Source organism: Aphelocoma coerulescens, chromosome 3 (assembly GCF_041296385.1).
Source record: "Aphelocoma coerulescens isolate FSJ_1873_10779 chromosome 3, UR_Acoe_1.0, whole genome shotgun sequence".
Taxonomy (NCBI): domain Eukaryota; kingdom Metazoa; phylum Chordata; class Aves; order Passeriformes; family Corvidae; genus Aphelocoma; species Aphelocoma coerulescens.
Genome location: NC_091016.1, coordinates 25867997 through 25890705, shown reverse-complemented (window position 1 = coordinate 25890705; position 22709 = coordinate 25867997). Strand labels below are relative to the sequence as shown.

The window sequence follows — 22709 nt, the reverse complement described above, 5'->3', positions numbered from 1 at the left end:
TCCAAATGCCAACTGCAATGCTATGGCTGTCACTTCACGTTACAGTCCAGTCCAACAGCTGCAGTATCAATAAATGAAGCTGTATTAGAAAATAGCAGCAGGATCACATTCTGACGCCCACGCTGAGTATCTGCACTGATGAAAACAAACAACACACATCCACAGCCCAGAACTCAGCACCTTCTCCTCTTGCCCTCTGTGCTGCTGCCGTGCACACTGCCTCACCCCAGCCTGGAAAGTGTTGTCAGCCCCGGGTTACAACAGCACCTGCTCTCTTTTTCCCAGTAAATGAGACTTTCCCCTACACCCAATAGCAGAGTTTCAACAGGACAGATGGGCAGTACTCTTCACTCCCTGCTTAAGAGCCCAGATATTAGTACACTGCCCAGCAACTGGGAGACAGCAGGAATGACCCAGATCTCTTTTTTTCATCCACTGTTTTAAGAGAGATAAGATATGAAAGGATATGAAAGGTGGCATCTCCATTCCACCTAACTGTGGCAAAAATCCCTGACTGTTTTTATGGATTGGTTGACTGACAGAAATGTGATCTAGGTGTTATATACTAAAGCAAAATATTTAATATTTAGGTTGAATAAAAAGCAATTCAGACAAGAATATTTCCATATAGAAACAATCTGCTCAAAATATACAGTTGACATCTCTGATGACTAGGGTTAAAAGGATTGCAACCTTTTGTAGCCAAGCTATCCATACAGGAATGTTCATACAGCATTATTAAGTAGCTACTCATCAGTTAATGCCCTGTTCTAGACACTTTTAACAAATAAACCATTTATATGAATTATTTCTGGGCTTCATTTCCTTAGATAATAGTGAAGAACACATAAATCCACTGGAATTGGTGGTAGTGTGTCTATATACAACAATGAATGCTCTTCACAAGTATTTTTACTGAAAAGACCTTGACTACTGTTGTCTTGTTCAAAATCAGGTAGCCTAATTGATTAAAAGTCTTTGTAACACCATTGCACTTTATTCAAACCCAAACCAGGCTAAATGTGTTTTGCCTTCTGTGCCACAAGACATTTCAGAGCATTTACCCCAAAATACACATACTATTCATCACAGCTTGAGGTAAAGTAAACACCTTGGCAATACTTACTCTCTAAAATCTTCAATTTTTTGACAAAAAGTGCAGAGCCAGGCCAAACTTCCTCTCCTTCATTCATTTTTAAAACATAGGGCTAAATCTTCAACATAGAAAATTTACAACTGATTAATTCAGATTACAGCCATCAGTTGAGTATTTTGGACAGCAGTATCAATTTCTTATGAATAACTCTCTCAAACAGGCTACTTAGTATGTAAGAGTACTTACAACCTCAATGTAAAGAAAAACAGAGAAAAGAGAAATATTTTTTCTTTATATAATGCCATCTCTTCACTTATTCAACCTCTTTTCTTTGTATATGTATTATTAGAAATGTTTAGATAATCTAAAATTGGTCATCCTGAATGCACACATTTTCTCTGTTCACAGAGAAAATGCTGCATAAACTATGGTGACATCTTTCACAGAGAGGCAATCCCCCAGCCTAAGCTAAGAGACAAGAAGAAAGGCTGACAAACTTTGTGACATGTATATTATACTTTTCAGCATGAGGAAGAATATAAAATTTTCTTTTACCTTCTGTTGCTAACACATGCCTCCCTTTATCTGTAAAAGGGGAATAGCAATCCTCAGTCACCTGAGAAGCCTCCTGGAAATCTGAATTAGCAGATATATTCATAAAAATCATAAAAGTGAATAGGTCAGCATACAAACAGTAAGGATTAATATAATTCAATACTGGACATATCCCCCTGTAACATGAAATACTTGAATTCCCTTTCTCATTTTACTCAGCTGAAATTAATCTAAGAGCACAGTATTTCTTTGTCAGAGGAATAAGCATGCTCTGCATAGAGATCCAAAGATAAAAAAGACAGAAAGAAATCGTGTATAGATGAACATGCATATACTGATGTAACATATTCATTTTTGTGTGTGTGCACCTGCACATGCATGCAGACACAAAAATAACATTCAGAAAGAAAAGAACAATGAGGAAAAAGGTTTCAAATGCCAGAAATCAATCATTAAGGGGTATAGACTCTTATAGGTGCCTTTGTTGAAAGACAGAGGGTAGCATACACCAACACTGTGTTAAAGGAACACCTGAGAAGTGGTGACTCTAATGAGTGATTCTCACTCAACTTCCATTTCCTCTCCCTTTCTGCCTTTATAGAGAAGCTTATTTCTCCTTAGGTACTCAGCCAACTAACCTAAAGATAACAACATAGATGGAACAGAACGAGGAGTGCTACACTAAGAAAAAGGAGAGAAGAGTCAAAACACTACCAGAATATGAAGGAAGAATACTTTATTTCTGCAAAGTGTTTTAAGAATTTGGATATAAAGTTTCATTTCTTTTAAATTCAATTTCAGGTCTTTTTTCAAACTACAGAGAAGACTTCCAAAATGGAGTTACTAAGACTAATTTTTAACTGTAAATAGAACCAGCAAAAAAAAGAGAAAGCACTTTTATGGCCATGATGTTTAAGAAAGATCACCTCTGATTTTGTCCCTAGCTAAAGAGAGGAAAAGAACAGTGATTTGGCTCCCTCTACATTTAAACCTCAGCAAGGTCTTAAAAAAACCCCTTAATTCTTCTCCCCATGAAGCTTTTTTTTCCCTAATGTGGAAATGTGACAAATATGCAACAGGGTGACAGCACTTTGCTGGAGGTGTAGAGATTTCATTGCAGGCAGAGGAACTTCAAAACTTCCTGAAAGGGTCCCCCTCTGCAAAGGGGCTCAAATCTTCAAACCTTGCCACTTTACTGAAATGCTTTATGATCACCAGGCTAACTTCCATAATCTAGATGCTTCAAGTGCAGAAAATAGAGAATGACATTACATAAAACTCCCAACAAACCAATGAACAAACAAACAATTCACAGATATTTGTCTTTTCTCACAGCTAATGAAAATGAGATTTTATTCTGAAATCTACAGGGGCAGGAGCTGTCAAAAAAGAAAGCATAAAAACATGAGCTTTTTAGAAAAGCAGTGCAAATCATAGTAGCAAAGTAACAAAAATTTATCTGATTCCTAGCACTTACATATATCTGGAAAATGGTTCTAAAGACAAAATTCATGGCGTGATTTTTCTACACAGTCTTCTCTACGTTTTCACCGGGAATTTCAACAGCATTTTATTGCAGAATTCCTTCAACAGAACCTAACTGATCACATAAAGAATGCTGACTTTACTTATGGTACTGAAAACTCTAGTTCAGATTAGCTCAGAATGAATAGAAAAATCAAAAGTAAAATAACCCCAAGCATGAATAAGCTTGAGATTATATAAAAATTCCACACTTCATCTAAATTGTGTCCTTTTTCATGTACAATTGAAATTGGTCTGAAATAGGTTAATGTGATAGCAGGTAATAATTTTAAATAATGATCTACCTCGAAATTTCACAACAGCCCATTTCCCCCCTTTTTATATATTCTTCTGTACTTCTGAAGTACAATTAAGCTGTAGTATTTCAGCATGGAGTCTTCTCTAGCACACATTTCTTCTAAGAGGATTTAATTACAGTCTGGATCTCACACTAGGCCTAAGGTTTTGGAAAGACCTGAGTGAGACCTCTTCAGTGAGGTTAATTGCCAGCTTAGAGATGATCAACTAGCTGTTGCACAGTTTTCCCTGTCTCATCTGGCTCTCCCTAAGCAAGCAAACACATCCATGTTTTTCCAGACAACTAAAATTGCTGGTTTTACCTTCTTGTCCCAGCTGTTTCATGCTGCTCTAGAAGAGACAAAGCAACCAAAGAGCTGATCAATGCAGGTGCTCTGATTCTGACCATGGAAAGAGCACAGCTGGAACTATGGGAGATCTGCCCAGCCCCAAAAGAGAAGGGCACAAAGGCAAAGAGAAGGAGGCAATCAGAAGAAAAGGACATAGCTGGAGTGTCATTGCCTGCTGGCAAAACTCCCCAGTTTTATGAGTAGGGACTTACACTGAACTTCAATTTAAAGCACCTTTATGAGGTGTGGAGTTAGGCTGAGCCCCAGCTGGCTGCAATTTAGGAAAGTGAGCAGCAAAGACGGCACCTCTGTGCCTCCCATTGCCAAAGCCTGAAGACACAACTGTTCAGGAATGAGACTTAACTTCTCTCATCACTTGCCATTCCAAAATACGCACCCAAAATCAAGAATAGAAACAGTACAAGCTCACTGAAAGGTGTGCTGAACAGACTGGGAGAGGGGAATAAAAGAAGAAAATAGCACTAATGAAAATGACAATCAGTTCAATGCTGCAGAGATTAGAGAAGAATTACTCTTTCAGTAGAACAACTCCCAGTTTTCCACACAAGCAGTTTTGCAATCCTACCCTTATATCCCCATGATATCATCTTTCTGGACAAAAGGAACTGGAATGGACAATTTACACGGCTTGCTACTGACACTGTAATTAGCCAGGTCATTGATGAGAGATGCACAAAAGTATTTCCCTCTCCCTACTCTATCCTGGTATCTCCTTAAACTACCTCTACAAAGGATATGATCACAATTTTTCACAAAGAACTTTCTGTTAACACAAATGATATAGCAAAAAAGAATCCTCTTGGATTCTTCCTCTTGGATTTTTCTCTAAAGAGAGATGGGAGAGAGAGGAAATGGAGAAGAGGGGGAAGGAAAAGAGAGAGAAAAAAGTGATGTCTTAAATTTGAAGCAAAGGACATTCCTTCAAAACAAATTTTATGGTGTGACTCAATGTGATACTAGGAAAAATGGGAAAACAAATCTATCACACAGGGAAAATTCTAGCATATTCAAGTTTGATCTTCCTAAATTATTCTGACTTAGCATCAGTTTGCTTTGTTCATTGAATATTCATTCTTCTAAGGAGGCCTGCTGGCTTCAGTGATCAACTTGCATGAGCAAATGCTTTCAGATGTGAATATAAGTTGTATGATGTGGTTCCTACTTGTTTGCATAATTAGATCAGAGGTTCTATGATGATGTTCAATATCCAAATTGATATTGATATAATCCAGTCTCCAAGGTGTTGCGACTTAAACTAACAGTGGCTGAAATCCTCTGGTTGCAGGGCACCATCTCCTGCAGATCTTGAGCAAACATCAACAGCTACAGGTATGTAGGCTCAAGTTTTGCTGCTGAGAAGAAGCCTGGGCAGAGGCATGCAGTATTCCACAGAGAAACAGGGGCTTAAGGGTCTAAGGCAAAATCTTACATCTTTCCCTGCTAGACAGTCCTATGTTGTGCAAATCACAGACAGAGTACACAATCGAACAACATACTTAATAAATCATGGCAGAGTTTAAAGAGGCACTTCACTACTTAGGCAACTTTTTTTCAGAGTATCTTTCCCTTTATGTTTTACACAGGAAGTAGGTATCAATTCTTTGAGGCTCTCTTCTGTAGATAAATCAGCACCAAGTTAATGGTTTGTAATCCCCAGTATAAGAATACACAGGGAGATAACTCTGCAATGTGATACAGAATTAGCATCCACAACAGTCTTCAGACCTCTTGTCATGACTGGAAATCCAGTTCTTTTTCCTGCTTTGTAAGTGATGATTGAGCCTCCACCTTCCTGCTTCCCATCAGAGCAGCAGCCTGTCCTTCTTTTAGCACCTATTTTTTCAAGATAATCCATCTTCTTCCCATTCCCTTCCATACTCAAGTTTTTGGTGGCCAGAGGAAGGGAATAAATGGATTTAACTAGAGCATAAGCTATTATCAGCAGTGATTGCAAATTTCCTTTCTGCTATCTTACCATCCCTTATTACAAACCAATTCTAAAATAATGGGGTCTTCTATGTGCCACTACATCAGAAACAGCACACATTGAGGAGAAAAATGTATAACCAAGAACTCCGTGCAAAAGATTGTCTCCCAGAATTTTGCAGTTTTATATCCTCTGTATCACTTCAATTCATTTATCTAGTTAATTTAATCCTAAAACAATTTGTTTTCCCAATCTTTTACTGGCGGGCATCCTCAAATTAATATGAAGCACTGGCTAGTATAATATTTTTCACAGCTTCTATCAAAGCAGTTTAGGACAAGATAAATAGAACAAATTTATTCTTTTTGGAAAAAATAAAAAACTCAAAAAAATTTACTTCTACCTCTGCAGTATGAAATTTGTCACTAATCATTTTAAACTATGCCCTTTTATGCTTCTTCCATCTCTTTTAGCTTTCTATGCAGTTCTTTGATGTAACAAAGACAGTTTCAGACAAGATTTCAGTTCATCTGGAAAAAAAAATGCCTTAAGTCTTGAGGCAAAAAGCAGTGTATTTAAAATTTATATACTCCATAATGCCTTTGTTCTGAACTTGAACATCCTGAAAAACTTCTCCGCTTTCCTTTGCTTTCCGACTCTGAAGATCATTTGTTCTCATGGTTTCAGCTTCTTATTATGCAACAGTGACTTTAACTGGTGGTTCCAGCATTTAAGTACATGCACAGTCATGGCTGACCCTTTCTGATCAATTGCCAATCCATACAGGTTTGACTGATAAAAGAGCCAATTAGATTTAAGCAAATTAAGGGACATCACCAATGTCAACCACTTATTAAACTGAATGCTGAATTCCATGCATACCAAACACTAATGCACCAAGTCCCATTAAGAGTTGAAATCCTAACCCCATTAGTAACTCCAGACCACTACAGGGTAAGGGTCAAAAGAAAGTTTCATATTTATGGATTAACATTTGGATTCAGTTTTTATTTTTTTAAGCTTTCCAAGAACTCTTGAACCTGCACTTCAATTTTAGTCGAGAGCTTAGATAAAATAAATTCCTTATTTCTAAGATATTTTTTTTTAAGCGTTGACTTTAAGCATGGCAAATCAGCTTGATAAGAAATTAAGATATATTCAATCAAGTAACACCAAGGATTTGGTGTTCTCTATATTGTGTGCAATGTATTTTAAAGTTTTAAAAAAAGGAACAAAAGAAATGCATGTTGGAAAAAACCTGTATCATAATTGTAAAACAGTGATCAGCAATAACTTCAAAATGGAATACTCCTTTGTGCTGTGCCACTCTCCCTCTTAGATAATCTTCCACCCAGCTCCATGAACTACTCCCCACAGAGCAGATCTCTTAAATAGCATTTTTTAGGTATCCTTGAAAAGACAATGCTACATTTTAACACTCATTAAAAGGCTATGATTTCGTACATAACAAAACCTTCTTTACTTTTTGATCAAACAAATCTTCAAGTGAAATCTTAGCCACTGAAGTAAAAAAATAAAAATCTTTCTTATTTAAGTAGCATCTAGATTTCATTCAACAATTTAGAAAGTGTGAAGGCACTGAATACTGCCCAGTGTAAAATTACCATTATACTCATAATTTAACATGCAATGGAATTGTGTAATATTCAAAGACTCATTACAATAAACATCATAATAAAGCACACATATCTTGTCCTAGATACACACGTGTGTCTGTACATGTGTACACGTATAGTGAAAATACAGTGTGTGAGAGCACTTTTCTCATATGCACTGCTTCATTTATTATTCATTTCTCTACAGATCACAGTCCACTGGACAATAGTATGGAAGATTTCTTTAATAACTCTCACTGCTAATTTAATTCTACTTAAACACACATATCCTAGTGAATGCCACATGCTTTTCAGCATGATTTTATGTGTAAATCAGGATAATATGTTTTCAGATCATTAACTAAAAGGAAGCATGAACTAAAACCTATTTAACCAATGAGGTATTGCTTTTAAACTACCACAAGGTCATAAAAAAGATAATTTCAAAGCTATAAGTTTTCTAATTGTAATCAACAACAATCTAATGATGAAAGAAAGTGTATCTTAATGGCTGTCATAAACTTGTGCACATCCTTGCTTATCTTTAAAGATCCTTTACTTTGTCATTTGGTGAAATTTTCACTACCAAATTTTGCTTAGCAAAATTGAAATGTGACACTGGAGTTAGAAATACCAGTGTCTTACTGCTCAGACTTAAATGAGCAGTAAAACTCACATGCAGTTTCATTATTATATGAGAATGTATGTTTATTAATAGTAGGTGCAAATTGACAATTGGATTGGAAAAGTATAAAATGTGCTGGGAATTGTCTTTTTCCTTATTCCTCAGTAATCTCTCATAAAAACTCTGTATTGTATTTACTTCCTTTCCTGAAGTCCCCAAACCCAATCCATCTGTTTGCAAGCAAATTGTTTCAAGCCTGTGTTTTTGAAATGTAAGGTTGATGGTTTTTCTTTCTTTTTTTTTTTCTCTTTTATTTTCAAATTATATGTATATCCCTCTACACTATTCTTGCTCAACAGCTACACCACACATCTTTCAAAAACAAGTGTTGTTGGACTCTCACTTAAAAATTCAAAATTGCCTTAAATTAATTGTATCCATTGGCATTTATTTAACAAAAACTAATTAGCTAGGGTGTCTGTGAAAATAAAATGCAAAAGTAACACATCTAATCAGCTATAAATGTAAACTCTCTTGAAAAAAAAAACCAACAACAAAGCCACAAAACAAAACATTACACTAGGGTGTATTTGCTCAATTCTCTTATTTCAAATTGTTATGAAGATAATATCCAGACTGGCTTACAGCCTAATTCACTGCAAATCAGCACATGGTAACTGACTTTCTTACAGCTACACTATTTTGTGGATTCTCGTTCAATATATTGCCAATGGTTTCTATTACTATTAGCAAACAAATTCTCTAAGTCTATCCAGTAAGTGCTCCTTTTCAGCACTTACAACTTTTGCTCTAAAACAGATTACAAAATGCAGGTGAGTCTCTCTGTATTTTTGGGCTGGATTAGCTGTCCATGCCAGAATACACCACCATTCACAGAAAAAAATGAAGTACATAATGCACTTCTCACCTTCATAATATGCTAACTACACAGCTATGTATTTTCATTTTCTGGTTCTTAAATGGAACAACGTGAAGAATTAGAAGCCAAAAAGAACAATTTTGTGGGTAAGAACTACAAGCACAAACATATTCTTCTGAACTTCAGTCCTCAGCTGCGATAATAAATAACGTTTTGTGGAACAGAGTGTTTGTGTAATTGTTACATGCACAGAAAAAGCACTTTTTCATACTTACCTCCTGGAGGCATGACTATGGTTATAGCATCACTTATCAAGCTGCCCTGGCTGTTGGACACGTTCACTTGTACTGTGTAGTTAGAAAATGGAATCAGTCCTTTAATGGGTACCCATACATTGAATTCCTTGCTGCTGCACAACATCCGAGTATCATTTACAAGAGAATAATTAGCATTATCTGTTATGGAAAAACAAGAGGGGGAGGGAAGGAACAAATGTTAGGCCTTTTATCTGCTACAATTCACTGTCTTTATGAACCAAGTCTTATTTCTACTCAAATGAAGAGTTGCCATTTATACCAGTAACACACAAAGTTTTGGTCTATTGCAAAGAAAAAATATTATTCACCATTTCTTCTCCTTTTGCCAACAGCTTGTGGTATTTGTAGATATTGGAAAATAAACAAACCAATACATGAATCAATCAGTTGCAAAGCTGATTGCTACACACAGAAAACAGAAGTTCTAGAACAGTTGTGTGGTAATTGCAGATTCCAAACATTAATGATCATTCTTCTGCCTGGCAAAACCTTTCGAATTCTCTACAAAAACGCTTAACTTAGGAGTTTATAAGCTAATTCCATTGCATGCATAACAGCCATCTGCAGTTACACAAGCTTTCCAGCATGGCCTGCAGTCCTCTCAAAGACAAAATAAGGATTTGAAGTACTCAGTTTATCAGCTGAAATCATCAGAGGACACCAGAGCAACCTACATGTCCTTTGAAACCCTTTTAAGATCTCAAAATTAAGATAAGACAATATTCTACCCTACAAAAATAGAAAAAAAACCCAACCCTTCCAAAATACCTAGTTAGATTGGAAAATAAAAAATTATATGTCAAGTAACATTTTTTTGACTTCATGAAGACCTTGGTCACATATCTGAGAGCCAAGCTGACTCATTTAAATATCATCTCATATTTTGAATATATGAAGTGCTATATAAACAATTAATATTACTATTACAATCCATCAAGCCATGAAGAGCTCTCACACTGAAGTCAGTGGAAATTCTGTATTACAAACAACAGCAGAATCACACAAGTTTAAGACCACAGGTATGAGAATGAGATTAAACAGACTATAACTATAAAAATATTGTAAATCAATTAAGACATTGTCACAGCTGGAAGATTCAATATTTACATCTGAGTCCTCTACAAAATCTAAATAAGACAGAATTACAAAAAACCTAGGGAAATCAAACTTTTAATTTATTTTTAAAGGGACACTCATCAGACTTACTCATTTTGATGCAAGTTTCAAATTAACTATTAAAACTGAAATGCTATTCAATCAGAAACAATTTTTTAAATATTCCATATTTCTATGATGTGCATTAAGGTGCATTTGCAGTACATTTCAGTCATGCTCACATTACATTTTTCCATGGATGAGTGATCTGGATTTTCCTCTAATTTTGGGATTCCTATGAGCAATCTGGTTCACTTAGGGTACAAATCCAAGCCATTCCTTTATTTTGGTGCTCATGAACTGCACTGGTGTTTTCAGTTGTTCTACTGGTAACTTACAACAACCTTATTTTCTGAGGTTTTGGGGAGGGGGACAGCTTTGGAAAACTTTTTTATAAGTCTGCCTTGCAGCCTGGTACCTCATTGCTCAAATCCTACCTCAAATACACCCTGCCATAGCACCAGACCACCCAAACAGACTACAGTAGTGTGAAGGTAGAATGATTTCATGAAGCCTGATGGATTTATTTTGGATTTCACTGCAGTTTATCTGAGAGACCCTGTTTTAGGTACAGCATGGGAGGCAAAGCTTCTCATCATGCAAGAAGAGCAACCACATTTTACACATTCCACATACAGAATCCTGCAGAAGTGAAGTTATTTTGTCTGAGATTACTCTTATGTACCCAGGCTACTCAACGAGCACTAGAAAAATGCATCTGCATTACTTGATCTCAGCTTTTAAATTGTATATCAAACTATCCTTCTGCACCTTTGTGAAACTGTCCCTGTGTGTGATCTGGGAGAAGATACAATCCAACAAAGCATACTCCCCCTATTATCTATCACAGTTTTTGTGATGTTTGTGACTTATTATTTGTGAAGATCATGCAACAACATTTGACATATATATTCTTAAGATCCTAGAGACATTAAACACTTAAGGACTCAGCTGGCTGTGGAAAAAAAGAGATGCATTTTTCAAACGTTTCACCTCCAGTGTGTGGGAAAATTTAAAAATACAGTGTTAACAGAGCAGCACATAAGAGAGATTCAAACCTCAAGCATAAAAGGAATATGTCTAACAGAAATTTATATATGCCAAATTCATGTGAAAATGAAACTTTTTCTATCAACAGTACCGTTTTAACTTGTTCATATTTTAATTTCATCCACCTGAGCCTGGAAGGAAACCATGTAATTCCTCGGCTGATATTTTTATTCCATTTTAAATCTTTCTTCCAATGGCTACCTATACCATATTTTAAAAATACAGTTTCGAGTAACAAAAAATGAATTAAAAGGATAACACTCTATTCCAAGTTGCCTGGATAACAACATTAATATACAGTAATTATACAATTAGTTGTAACATTAAATTCTAGTTATAGCAGAGTGATTACTCGGCAATTATAAGAAGTATATAATTACTCAATAATTAGGAGAAGTATGTAATTACATAACCATTTTATTCAGCTCAAAAATGAACTTGCAAATTTACAATGAGATAGACAACATAGCAGCTCAAATTTTTTCATTGCTCCTAATAAAAAGCTAAGGAGTACTTGCAAGTTTCCTAACCCAAATTTTACACAGACAAAAGGTGTTTTATCCCAATTCCCAGCCAAGGAACTCAGTGCTGCTGGCAAGTAAAATATTAGAACATTTTTAAAATGCAGGTCTTGCTGCGGCTGACTTGCAATATGCAGCTTTGCCACTTCTCACTGCCTAAACTTTGCTTTCAGTGGGCTGGAAAATGCAGACACATAGGTTCAGCCTGACAGAAAGTGATACTGTGATAACCCTATCATATCACTCCATGCCATTCCTGCCCAGACTGCCTCAGTGTGGACCCAATTTGTGAGTATAAGTGGATGAGGCCTCCATTTTTCCTGTGTGTTTTTCTCTCCATCCTGCTCCCAAGTGCTGCTGTAGCCCACCAGCAAGTCTGCTGCAGATCTACACAGCAGTTGCCTCAGACAGGCGTAAAGCCCTAAGAGACATGGCTTTACTTCAGACAAGTGGTTTGCACGGGAACATCTCCTCATTTCTGACTTGTAATTCCTGCCATGAACAGACAGCGGCGCTCCAACAACCCTGATTCGCCCCCGATTCTTTCAACGTGAACAGCCTGAAGGGGCAGAAGACAAACTCCTGCATCTGGCTCACCACATCCTTCAACACTTAAGGCATGCAAACACCTGTACCAAAAGATGAATCTCAACAGGCAAGCGCTCAGAGACACCATTTGCTATAACGTCTTCTAAAAAACGAAATCCTTTGCAGACATGAAGGGCTTCCCCAGGCTCCTTACTCTTTCCATATTTTTGCACAGTTATGGTTTTGTTCCTTTACTAGCCTTCCTGCTCAGTTCTCTACATCTCCCCAAAATTATCTGAGGGCCTTCTTTGCCTAAGGCTGCTATTTGAGAAATACTTTTGCTGTTCCCAGTTTATTCCTAGTTTATATCAGATCAAAGCATGTCAGTTTTTCAGGAAAAGATCCATATGAAGAAATGAGGGCTAAAGAATATCCATAAATATACTTAAAAGTTATGTATAGTTGAAACAAGTCAAGGAATAAAACATGCTTGCATTAAAAAGACACACAAATACATATTCCACTCAAAATCACTGTTTAAAACTGCTAAGCTTCAAAAAGCACTCTAGCTGGTGAGTATCTGGACTTGAGGGCTCAGTATGTTTTGGGTGGACACTTTGCAGGGGCTCCCAAGCAGATGTGCATTCCTGTTACTGAGCACCCCTGTAAATAGGTGAATTAAGCTCCCGTGAGTCAGTGGTGCGTAAATTACTGCTGTCCTGGGTCCGTCATCCTACAGAGTTCACTAGATTGAAATAACATAAATGGGTATCCTTTTCCATTCTTGTTATAATCATTGTCACAAGAATTTTAATGCCTCATATATTCCATAATTTTTTTCTGTGTGCTGTACTGCTCTGACCTTTTCAATATTCTGTAATTTGACTGGCTGGCGATTTCAAGTTCTCTCCTTTTTACAGCCTTATTAACTTGTAGGGAAGAGGTGAAATGCACAGCCAATCAGAATACATAATATTGCAAAGGTCACAGCAGTACAGTATAGCATCAGCAGACACAGAATACTGTATATTAGTCATTAGCATCCTGATATCTTATTCATGTGACAAAGGTTGTCAGGAGCGCAGGAAATGGTACAACATGAAATCATTCTCACGGCAAAGAAATAATACAAACTAAACACATTCATCTCACATTTAAGAACTTTTTTTCCCTCCTAATTTGGCACATCTAAAGGTACTCCTTCCATCAGGATCAAAATTAATGTTTTTAAGGAAAAAGCTAATAAACTGAGATGTCTCATTTTTATGTAGTAAAAAGAGAAAGACACATATTTCACAAATGTGGGCAAATACCAAGTAATTCTATTAGTATCACTGCATTCGTGGTTAATACCAATCCATACTTTACATATAGTTCCATTATGTCCTGATAACCTTTTTTACATTGCAGAATATGTTGTACCACGATATTCAAGCAGACAGAAGCAGAACTATTACCACTGAAGAAGACTACTCAAAGACTAAATGTAGCAAAAATCCAGCTCAACGAACAATTCATATGAGTACCTATACAAAGATTACTTAGTTAACTATCACAAACACTTAGAGTTCTTTTTATGCCTGCTTTGTATGACTATGAGCAAAAGGAGGTTAAGCCTTCTATCTTGGGCCGTGTAAAAAGTTAATATCAGATCAGAATAGCAAAATAAAAATGAAACAGGAATGCACTTTTTTGGCCCTTTTGCCCAGAACTCATCCTCACTGTCAACCAGTTTCTGTCCCTATGTTAGTTTGTGTCTCTGGCCCCCCATCCTTGGGGGGAAGTTCTGTGAATATGCACACTTCTTTGTGCCTAAGCTCATTCTTTTGTCCATTAGTTTTGCCTATACGTCAGCCTCATGACTACCACAAAATCTACTATTTTCCTCCCAGCTAAGCTTTTTCTTTTCTTCCTTTCTCCCTTTCCCACTGCTTCTAAAGCAGTATTCAGAATAAAAATATCACTTTCCATTAGTTTGATTATTCCAATAGAAAACCAGCTGAAAATATTTCCTTGACGTTATTGGTGGCTCACTTTTCCTAAGAATTGCAATAATGAACTGTTCTCAAACTGCCATCTCAATTGTTATACTGACTTGTGAAGCAGTTTGGCTTTGAGCCATACCCCTCTTTTCAAAAAACTATTGGGGGTTTTATGTGTTTTGAGAGGAGGCTGGTTTTTATGTTATGGCATTCTGTTTTGGAGGATTTGTTTTGTTTTGGTTTTTTCTTTCTTTTTTTCAGATGAGCACACTGCCGAATGTCTTGAACCACTATTCGTTCCCCTTCTCCTGAGCTGACAGATGTATTGTTCCTATGGACATATCATGGTCACAGCCCATCAAATGGAGTCCAAAACTTAAAGACTCTCTTAACACATGAAAACTTCACTCTCACGGGCTAGGAGGAGCTGCTGAATGAGTCACAATGGGTCATTTAAAAGCACTGTGGGAAACTGGAAAAATTATGAATCCAAAATTTTAATTTTCCTGTAAATAAGAAGAGTTTCACATTATCTCCATTGAAAAAAAATTATCTGTTTCCTTTTTCCATGGGAATTAAAAGAAGCCTTTAGTTTTAAATCTGAAAAATGGAAAATATTTGAAGAGCAAGATCAAAATCCGTGTTGGCACACACAGCAGAAATCTGAAAGCTCAAAGACCCAGATGCAGTTCCTGAATAGTACTCAAGTCATCCCTCAAAGAGGCTTCTTACAGACTCAGATTTGGTAGAGCTCTCTTAGACTGTCCTGAGATGTACAGAATGTGTATGTTATCTGTCACTGACATTGGAAAGAGATTCCTCCTCTCTATTCAGCCTGGTGAGACACACCTGGAGAGCTCATCCTGTTCTGGGGTCCCCAGTACAACACAGATCTGGATTAACTGGAGTGGAGTCCATGTAAAGACGATTAAGGGCTTGAAGGATCTGTCACACAGACAGAGTTCGAGAGAAGTGAGGTTGTTTAGCCCCAAGAAGAGGGGGAAGGATCTTAAAAATGCGTACAAATACCTGTTGTGACGGTATAAAGTAGCCAAATACTTCTCAGCAATATATAGCAGCAGAACAAAAGGCAATGGGTACATACAGAAAATATAAGAAATTCTGTTTAAACCTAAGAAAAAACTTTTTTACTTTGAAATTGGTCAAACACTGGAACAAGCTGCTCAGTGTCTCCAACTCTGGAGATACTCAAAACCCAGCTGGACACTGTCGTGGGCAATGTGCTCCAACTAACCCTGCTTGGAAAAGAGAGCTTGAACTGGTTGTTCCCTAGAGGTGCTCTCTGACCTCAGCTGTTATATGATTCTATGAAAATTTGTAGAATGCTTCAAGAACCCTAAGGCAAAGCAGGGGTAATCATTATGATGAAAGCATGTTCCTGTCAGTAGAAATAAGTGATTATTAGTGTTACAAACACTAAGTAATGTGCATTTATGTGCTCATTAATTCTACGGACTGAAAAAAGAATAAAGCCCACAGCTTGATGTGAGAGCTCATGCAACAAAGTTAGCACAGACCCCATGGATAGTTAATGACTACAGCCGAGATTAGGCTGCGTCATGATGGCAGGCAGGAAAGAATCTTTGGTGTGTGGTCTCATCTACCCCTTGGGAGCTTTCAGTTCAGTGCCATGAGGCTTTGAACTAAAAAAACCTCTGTAATTGTTGATGAAGCTGCCAAGACAAAACCTTTTTGATTTGAATTACTGGTTTAGTTTTTCTCATTACTCTTTCATAAACACAGAAACATCTAATGAGTCTTGCAACCGAGTTGCTCTCATTTAGACCTTCCAGTTAAAACAGTGTTTTAAGTAAGTTAAATCTCTGCTGTAATTATAGTCATCTCCACTGTAACTCAATTTTTCTGCAACAGCACCAAGGGGCATCAGTTCTGGATCCCCCACACCGCACGCCGTACTACGTGTTTTAGAGACACACAGTAAGAACGCAGCCCATGACCTAAACCAAACTCTGGAAAGCATTCTATGAGTAGAACCAACTTCTCTGTATTTCAAAAAGGTTTCCAGTGTCCAAGCACGGATATCCTGATATGAACAGGAGGAAGTGTCCCAGCACAGTTTAGTAATCCAAGTGGCAAAACATCACATTGTACACAAGACATCAAAAAGCAAAAGCATTTGCTGCACTTGCAATCTTAAGCTGATGACAGAGCATATAGTTACTTATTTCATGTGTTTTGTTTGAGGGGTTTTACAGACAAATGATGAGAATTTATCAAGTTTATTTCATGAGGGATTTTATACACTAAAAAAACATTCAGAAACAGCTTCAAAACCTTCAAGTTTGCTTCTCCATGGTTAGAACATTTTTTCTCTAGCTGCAGCAGTACATAAATGGAGATTATCACAGTATCTGGTTTCTGAATCTATGCCCATAATTCATGGATGCCAATAAGAATTTTCCATTCTCCAGGGACACTATCAGAAGGAGACTAGCTAAACACACAGAGCAGAACTTGGAGTCTCAAATCCATAATCAAATATCTAGATTGATTGTGTCACTTGCACTTGTATTGATTTCAATTGGAGCAGCTGACCCAAGGGAATAATAAAAATGTGGAATAAAACTGATTTATGAGAAGAAAATAAATCCTTTTGTGAGTGGTAATGAATTGGTACTATTTAACCCTTTCAATCACAAAGGGAGAACACTATTTATTTTTTCAGAATGCTGAGTCAGCCGAAAGAAGTCATATAAAAGAAGTCAATACTGTCAAATGCCATTACACTTAGTTGTAATACTTTGGAAGGAATGAAGCTCTAAACTTGATCTAGGATTTTTGTTTGACATAAGACATTCTTTTGGTTTTTCCAGTCACCTTTCATGAAATGTCATAAATGATGCACTTATAGATTGAAAGAACCACAGAATCACTCAGGTGAGTGTTTATTGTACTTACGTATAAAGCCCTTCCCTCTAGACTATTTAGGGCAAAAACACATAGAATAACATAAACAGGCACAGTAACTGCACACAATCATCCCTATAAAAGGATGACCTATCACAGTATCTTGATCTTTCTGGTATCACACTACAAACTTATATAGTCAAAACCTAATTTGATTCCCCCTTAGAAAGTGCAAAGGAAAACTTCATCAAAAGCTTGTCAAATCCCAGTTTTCATCACGCTTTCTCTACCTGAGAAAGCAGATGGAGTTTATATTAGTCTCTAAAGAGAAGTTTATTTGTTTGAAGCCAACACATAGAAATATTCAAACCCAATTTCTTTATCTGTGGAAGCTCTAGCCAGATTGTATATATCTTGTTTGGGTTATGTCATTGAAATTAATTATTTTGTGTTTAATGTCATAAATTTTTTTTTTTTCATTTAGTACTTACCATAGATACCTAAGCACTGTCAATGTAGCCTTCATGTGGGTTAAAAATTCTGGAAGACATTCATTAACTAAAAGACTGTTTTTGTAGGAAAACCGATTGGCAAATTCCCTTTTACTCAATACTGTTTACCAGAGCCATCTCCAGAAGATTGCTATTATTCCCTAGACTATTCCAAGGGAGTAGAAAGTCTTAGAGCCTATCCTTCTATAGGCAGTCACTAGGAACTTCAGTCTGTTAAGAACTGATAGTACATTCCTCACAGAAATGGGGTCCAGCCCTATGTCCCTGCTTTATCACAGGAAACCAAATAAATTACAAAGTACAAGACAGAAAATGTACATGTGACAAAAAACATAACTATGGGAATAGAGTGGTGCACAAGATCAATTAAAACACCATCTGGGGTCTGATGCTAGAGTCTTCACCAAGTAAATGGTCAGATGTAGGAATTAGAGAGTGACTTTCATTTTGCTTTCCTCAGAGACACCTGTACTACAGAAAAGAAAAGAACAGGATACCTGATATTGACAGGAATTATGCTAGTAGATGGTGTATTGTGAAGCTGTTCAAAATCTACTGAAGCTCAACTAAACATTACTCAATAATCATCCTGAAGTGTATGCAAAACCAGGAGTTTTGTACCCATGCAAATCAAAATTTAAATGCTGTATTATTCCAAGGCAAAATACCCCTAACTCCTGCTCTGGTGAACAGATTAAATATGGCTATTTCAAAATGGGTTATGCATCCCCCTTGTTCCCTCTCCTCAAATATCTTTAGGACTGGTGAGTTTATAGGTCTGTAGCTAGAACTAAGAAGACAGATAAAATGAGAGAGGAAGGACATGAAATATGAAAACTCTCCTTAATTGTTGGCTTGGAAAAGCAGCTAAGGGCTCCCACAAAAGTATCCCACACTGGGGGTGGGGAGGTTATCTCTCTGGTGCAGAAGGTGGTAAGCATTCTGTAATAATTTTTACGCCTCATTCCCAAGCCTTCAGCACAGGCTAGGAACTTCAAGGAGCCTCAGAATTCCTTTCCTCACTTCTGTTGCCATCTGCAGGTGGTGTCTTCCTCTAGCAAAAATTGCTTTTTGCACTAGGTTTATTCTTAACACTCCCTTTTTGACTTCTCATTGGAGAGGGTACTGAAAGAGCACTGTGCCCAGTCAAGACTATAAGAGGAACTTTCTTATAGAAGTCAAAGGAATAGATGGTCTGAGTTTTACTATACTTATCCATATATATAGTAAATATTAAACTAAAAAGATTAGATGAGCAACATTAGAATGTATACATGTAAAAGTCAACTTGTTTATGCTGTATTCTGCTGTTAGAATTCTCCACTTTGCCAAGAGACTGAGTGGGCTGCAAGGAACCTTTCTGGTACACCATCTCCAAATAAGCAGAATAAGCAGATGAATAATTTTTTTCTTTACAAAAATACCCGATGAACCACCTTGCTGAAAATATTGGACCTTAGATGGTATGTCATCAACAGAAGTTATAAAAAGTATCAAAAAAACCCCCAAGAAACAAACAAAAAAAAAAAAACAAAAAAAAAAAAAACAAAAACCCAAACTGAAAATAACACACATTGATTTCTACATAAGCAACATAAGTTCCAAGTATAACCCTGCAACTTTGTGTTATGAAACTCCCTAAGGACATACAGTTAATTAAGGATTCTCTTTAGGTCAGACTTGCATTCAAATGCATCACAACATCTTGGGGGCCACAGATTTGGATTAATTTTGTGCTAATGCAGTCATCTGTCAGAGGTAAGAAGATAAGAATTCCCTCCAAATGTCTCCTCTGGAAAAGAAGTAATACCTGATTCTTCCTGTCCCAGAACTTAATTTCAGACACACAGATGCAATTATAAATGACCCTGTACTCTATCTGAACCAACCTGAGAATAAATAGGGATGAATGAGGAAACTACTTGAGGGAAATAAGCCTGACTCTGTCACCTTTCTTTCCCTTCAAGTCCTCTGAGAATTGGGAGTGTATCAGACAACAAGAACTCTAACTACTCTTGAAGAGGGAAAAACTGTTTGTGATCTGGTAGTATCGTATTTTATGGCTTGGACTAACCAATTGCAAACCAAATTCCTCTTTAAGGCTCCTCCCAAGCAGATACTGGGCCTTAAATGACTTGAGGCAAAGCAACTTGTCTTTGCATTGTATTGAGCCCAAGCAGTGATGCCTGAGCACTGCAGAACTGGGACAGAGCCCTCAATTCCTAAAGTCCTATTTAATCTCCATATGCAGTTTGCTGGAAACAAATACTTTTCTGGAAAATTATAACATACCTATATAGACCAAAATGGTGGAGAACATACCCATATAGACCAGAATGATGAAACAGCCCCAATAAAGTTCCTTCCTGTTTTATAACAACTACTTTCACAGAGAAAGGTTTTTTCATAAAAATGAAGAGTTTAATTAAAGAATGAAAGCTAATTGATACAGATGTTTCCCTTGAATACATTGTTAAATCATGGCCAAACTATGGAAAAATCCAGTATAAGTATCCTCCTCTATTGGCAGACAATCCAAACTATCTCCTGCTGAACTACATTTCACACTTGCAGTGACCTTTTTAATCTGTTTATGATAGTATTTGCTTGACTTTCAATGTGGTTATTGACAATGTTAACCAGGTGCACACTATTTACCAACACCTTGCCATCCCATCATCTTAAAAAAAAAAAATGTCAGCAGTAACAGAATTAACAGCAATGAAAAAACAGGACATGCATCACAAAACATTTACATTAGAATCAAAAGTTGGTAATTTAGAGACACTGAAACATTCTCTCTTGCTTTTATGCATTACTAGCATCCTTTGCTGAAGTATAGTTGTCTTTACTATAAGAAGATAAACATTCTCCATTTCAAAAAAACCACACAGCAACTTTAAATCTTTTGCAAATTATTTAAGACTAACTGGCCCCATTAGGGAAAAAAAAAAAAGGTCTAAAAAAAATACAACTTATTTTAACATGGAAATAACCAATAAGCTCTCAGGCTGTTCACTTGAATTGCTATGAGGTGTGCATATTTTTTAAAAGTAGATGGATACAAAGTTATATGGTATGTTAAACAAACATGATGAATGGCAGAGCCATTTGGTGGAAAAACTGTTATAAAATATTAAGGCAGTCAGACAGACACATAGGTATGTGAAATTGGAAAGATTTGGAACAGGACAAGGCAAGGAGCTAAGCCTAGGGACAGCCATAGACTATTCAGCATGAGATCAGCTGGTGTTGGAATAACAGGTTCATGACAGAGAAAGTGTTAAGTTACACGTTATTTAAACACTTTCCATGTCATCAACCTGCTATCTCAACATACCATATGCTATAGTAGGGCACTGATAAGATAACACCACATCAAGCAGAGTTTCACAATATACATTAGGGATGGCAGTGTAAAAATGTAGAAATACAATGTGCATTGGAAAAAAATAGTGCTCTCATAGTGGAATCCTTTGCCCTGTCCAGGGGCTATACTTATGCAGAAGGATTTCCACTTCTCAAAAAGTCTGTATCTCGTAAGTCCATCCCTCAGAGCCACACTATTTCTTACTTAAAAAGAAAAAAAAAAAAAAGAAAGGCCAGGGAGATATGTTAGATTGAAACATAGACCTTCTAGGCCCCACACAGTTAAGCTACAGTTGAAAAAGATACTGATATAATTAACCCAATTCTTTGATGGAACACACTATCCCCCACATTATCAAATCATAGATACCTCTGCAACATCTTGATATGCTTAAATATTCACTCAATTTCTTTTAGCCTCAATCCTTTCTAATTCTACTTCAGTTAAAAACAGATGTCTAAGTAAAGTACACATACTAAATTTTCATAGAAGTATTGCCAAAATATGTTTGCTTTTTTTCATAATACTCTTCCTATCTAATGGGCTTTTTTAAAGCAGTTCTTAGAATTATGTAATTGAGTATCCTATTGAGTATCCCTACTTTCAAATAAAAACAGGTCATGGGCTGGAACGACATGGCCAGACAGTCAAGCAAAATCTCCTACATCTCCCCTTCCTTCATAAATATTAGTAATTAATAATCTTTGCGTTGTTTCACACTAGAAGTTAGTTAAATTTACTCTTAGTAAGAGAAGGTGACTGCACTGTTGGGGAAATGATGTTTGCCTATTAAACACTCATATTTCTAGTAGAACCTTGAGGTTTTATTAATGATAACAATTTTAAATAAAGATTTTTCATTTGAGAGATGTATACGCAAAAATTACAAAATATCAGTGGGGTCACTGCTTCCCAAACTGACACTTAAGGCACTGCTAAGCAGGCCACCAACTTGAGGGATAGGTGCAACCATTTGGATGTTTATATGCAGCCCTTCTAGGTGAATTCCCTCTGCCCTTTTTACATTTTAATCCCTGCCTCTTTAACAGACGTTGAAGCAAAGGATGAAATACAGTTGCTCGTTATGTCAAGAAAATACCAATTAGCCATCAGACAATTCAATAAACTTTGTGTAAATATTGTGAACAGATGATGTCTTATATAAGTTTGATGAATTAATGCTTAATTTCCTTCCTGCATACCCCCAAAACAGCCAGCTTAAATGTCAATTGCTAGAGCTCTGACTTCTGGGGGGAAACACATCTTTACTTATTTAGCATTGCAAAGCAAAGTTTCAGCAACAATGAAAAAATGTAATGAAATTTTCTGGGTTCCATTCCCCAATGATTCTTTCACCACCACCCGGCTCTCCTGAGTTGAACCAACATAGCAGGCACTTTAAGTCAACTCCTGTAATTGCTTCCAATTTGCCTGTTTTGCTTTTGGCAATTAGCAAACTGAAATGTTATCATGAAAGAGTCCATCTCATTTATA

General features: G+C 36.7%; 1 protein-coding gene across 1 annotated transcript in view; it reads right to left on the bottom strand.

The window, feature by feature from the left end:
- USH2A (usherin) overlaps nt 1–22709 on the bottom strand; it is a 388199-nt gene that overhangs the window by 159298 nt on the left and 206192 nt on the right. The window contains exon 37 of the mRNA XM_069009544.1: nt 9167–9346. Within this exon, the coding sequence (XP_068865645.1) occupies nt 9167–9346 (180 nt within the window). The remainder of the gene's footprint in view (nt 1–9166; nt 9347–22709) is intronic.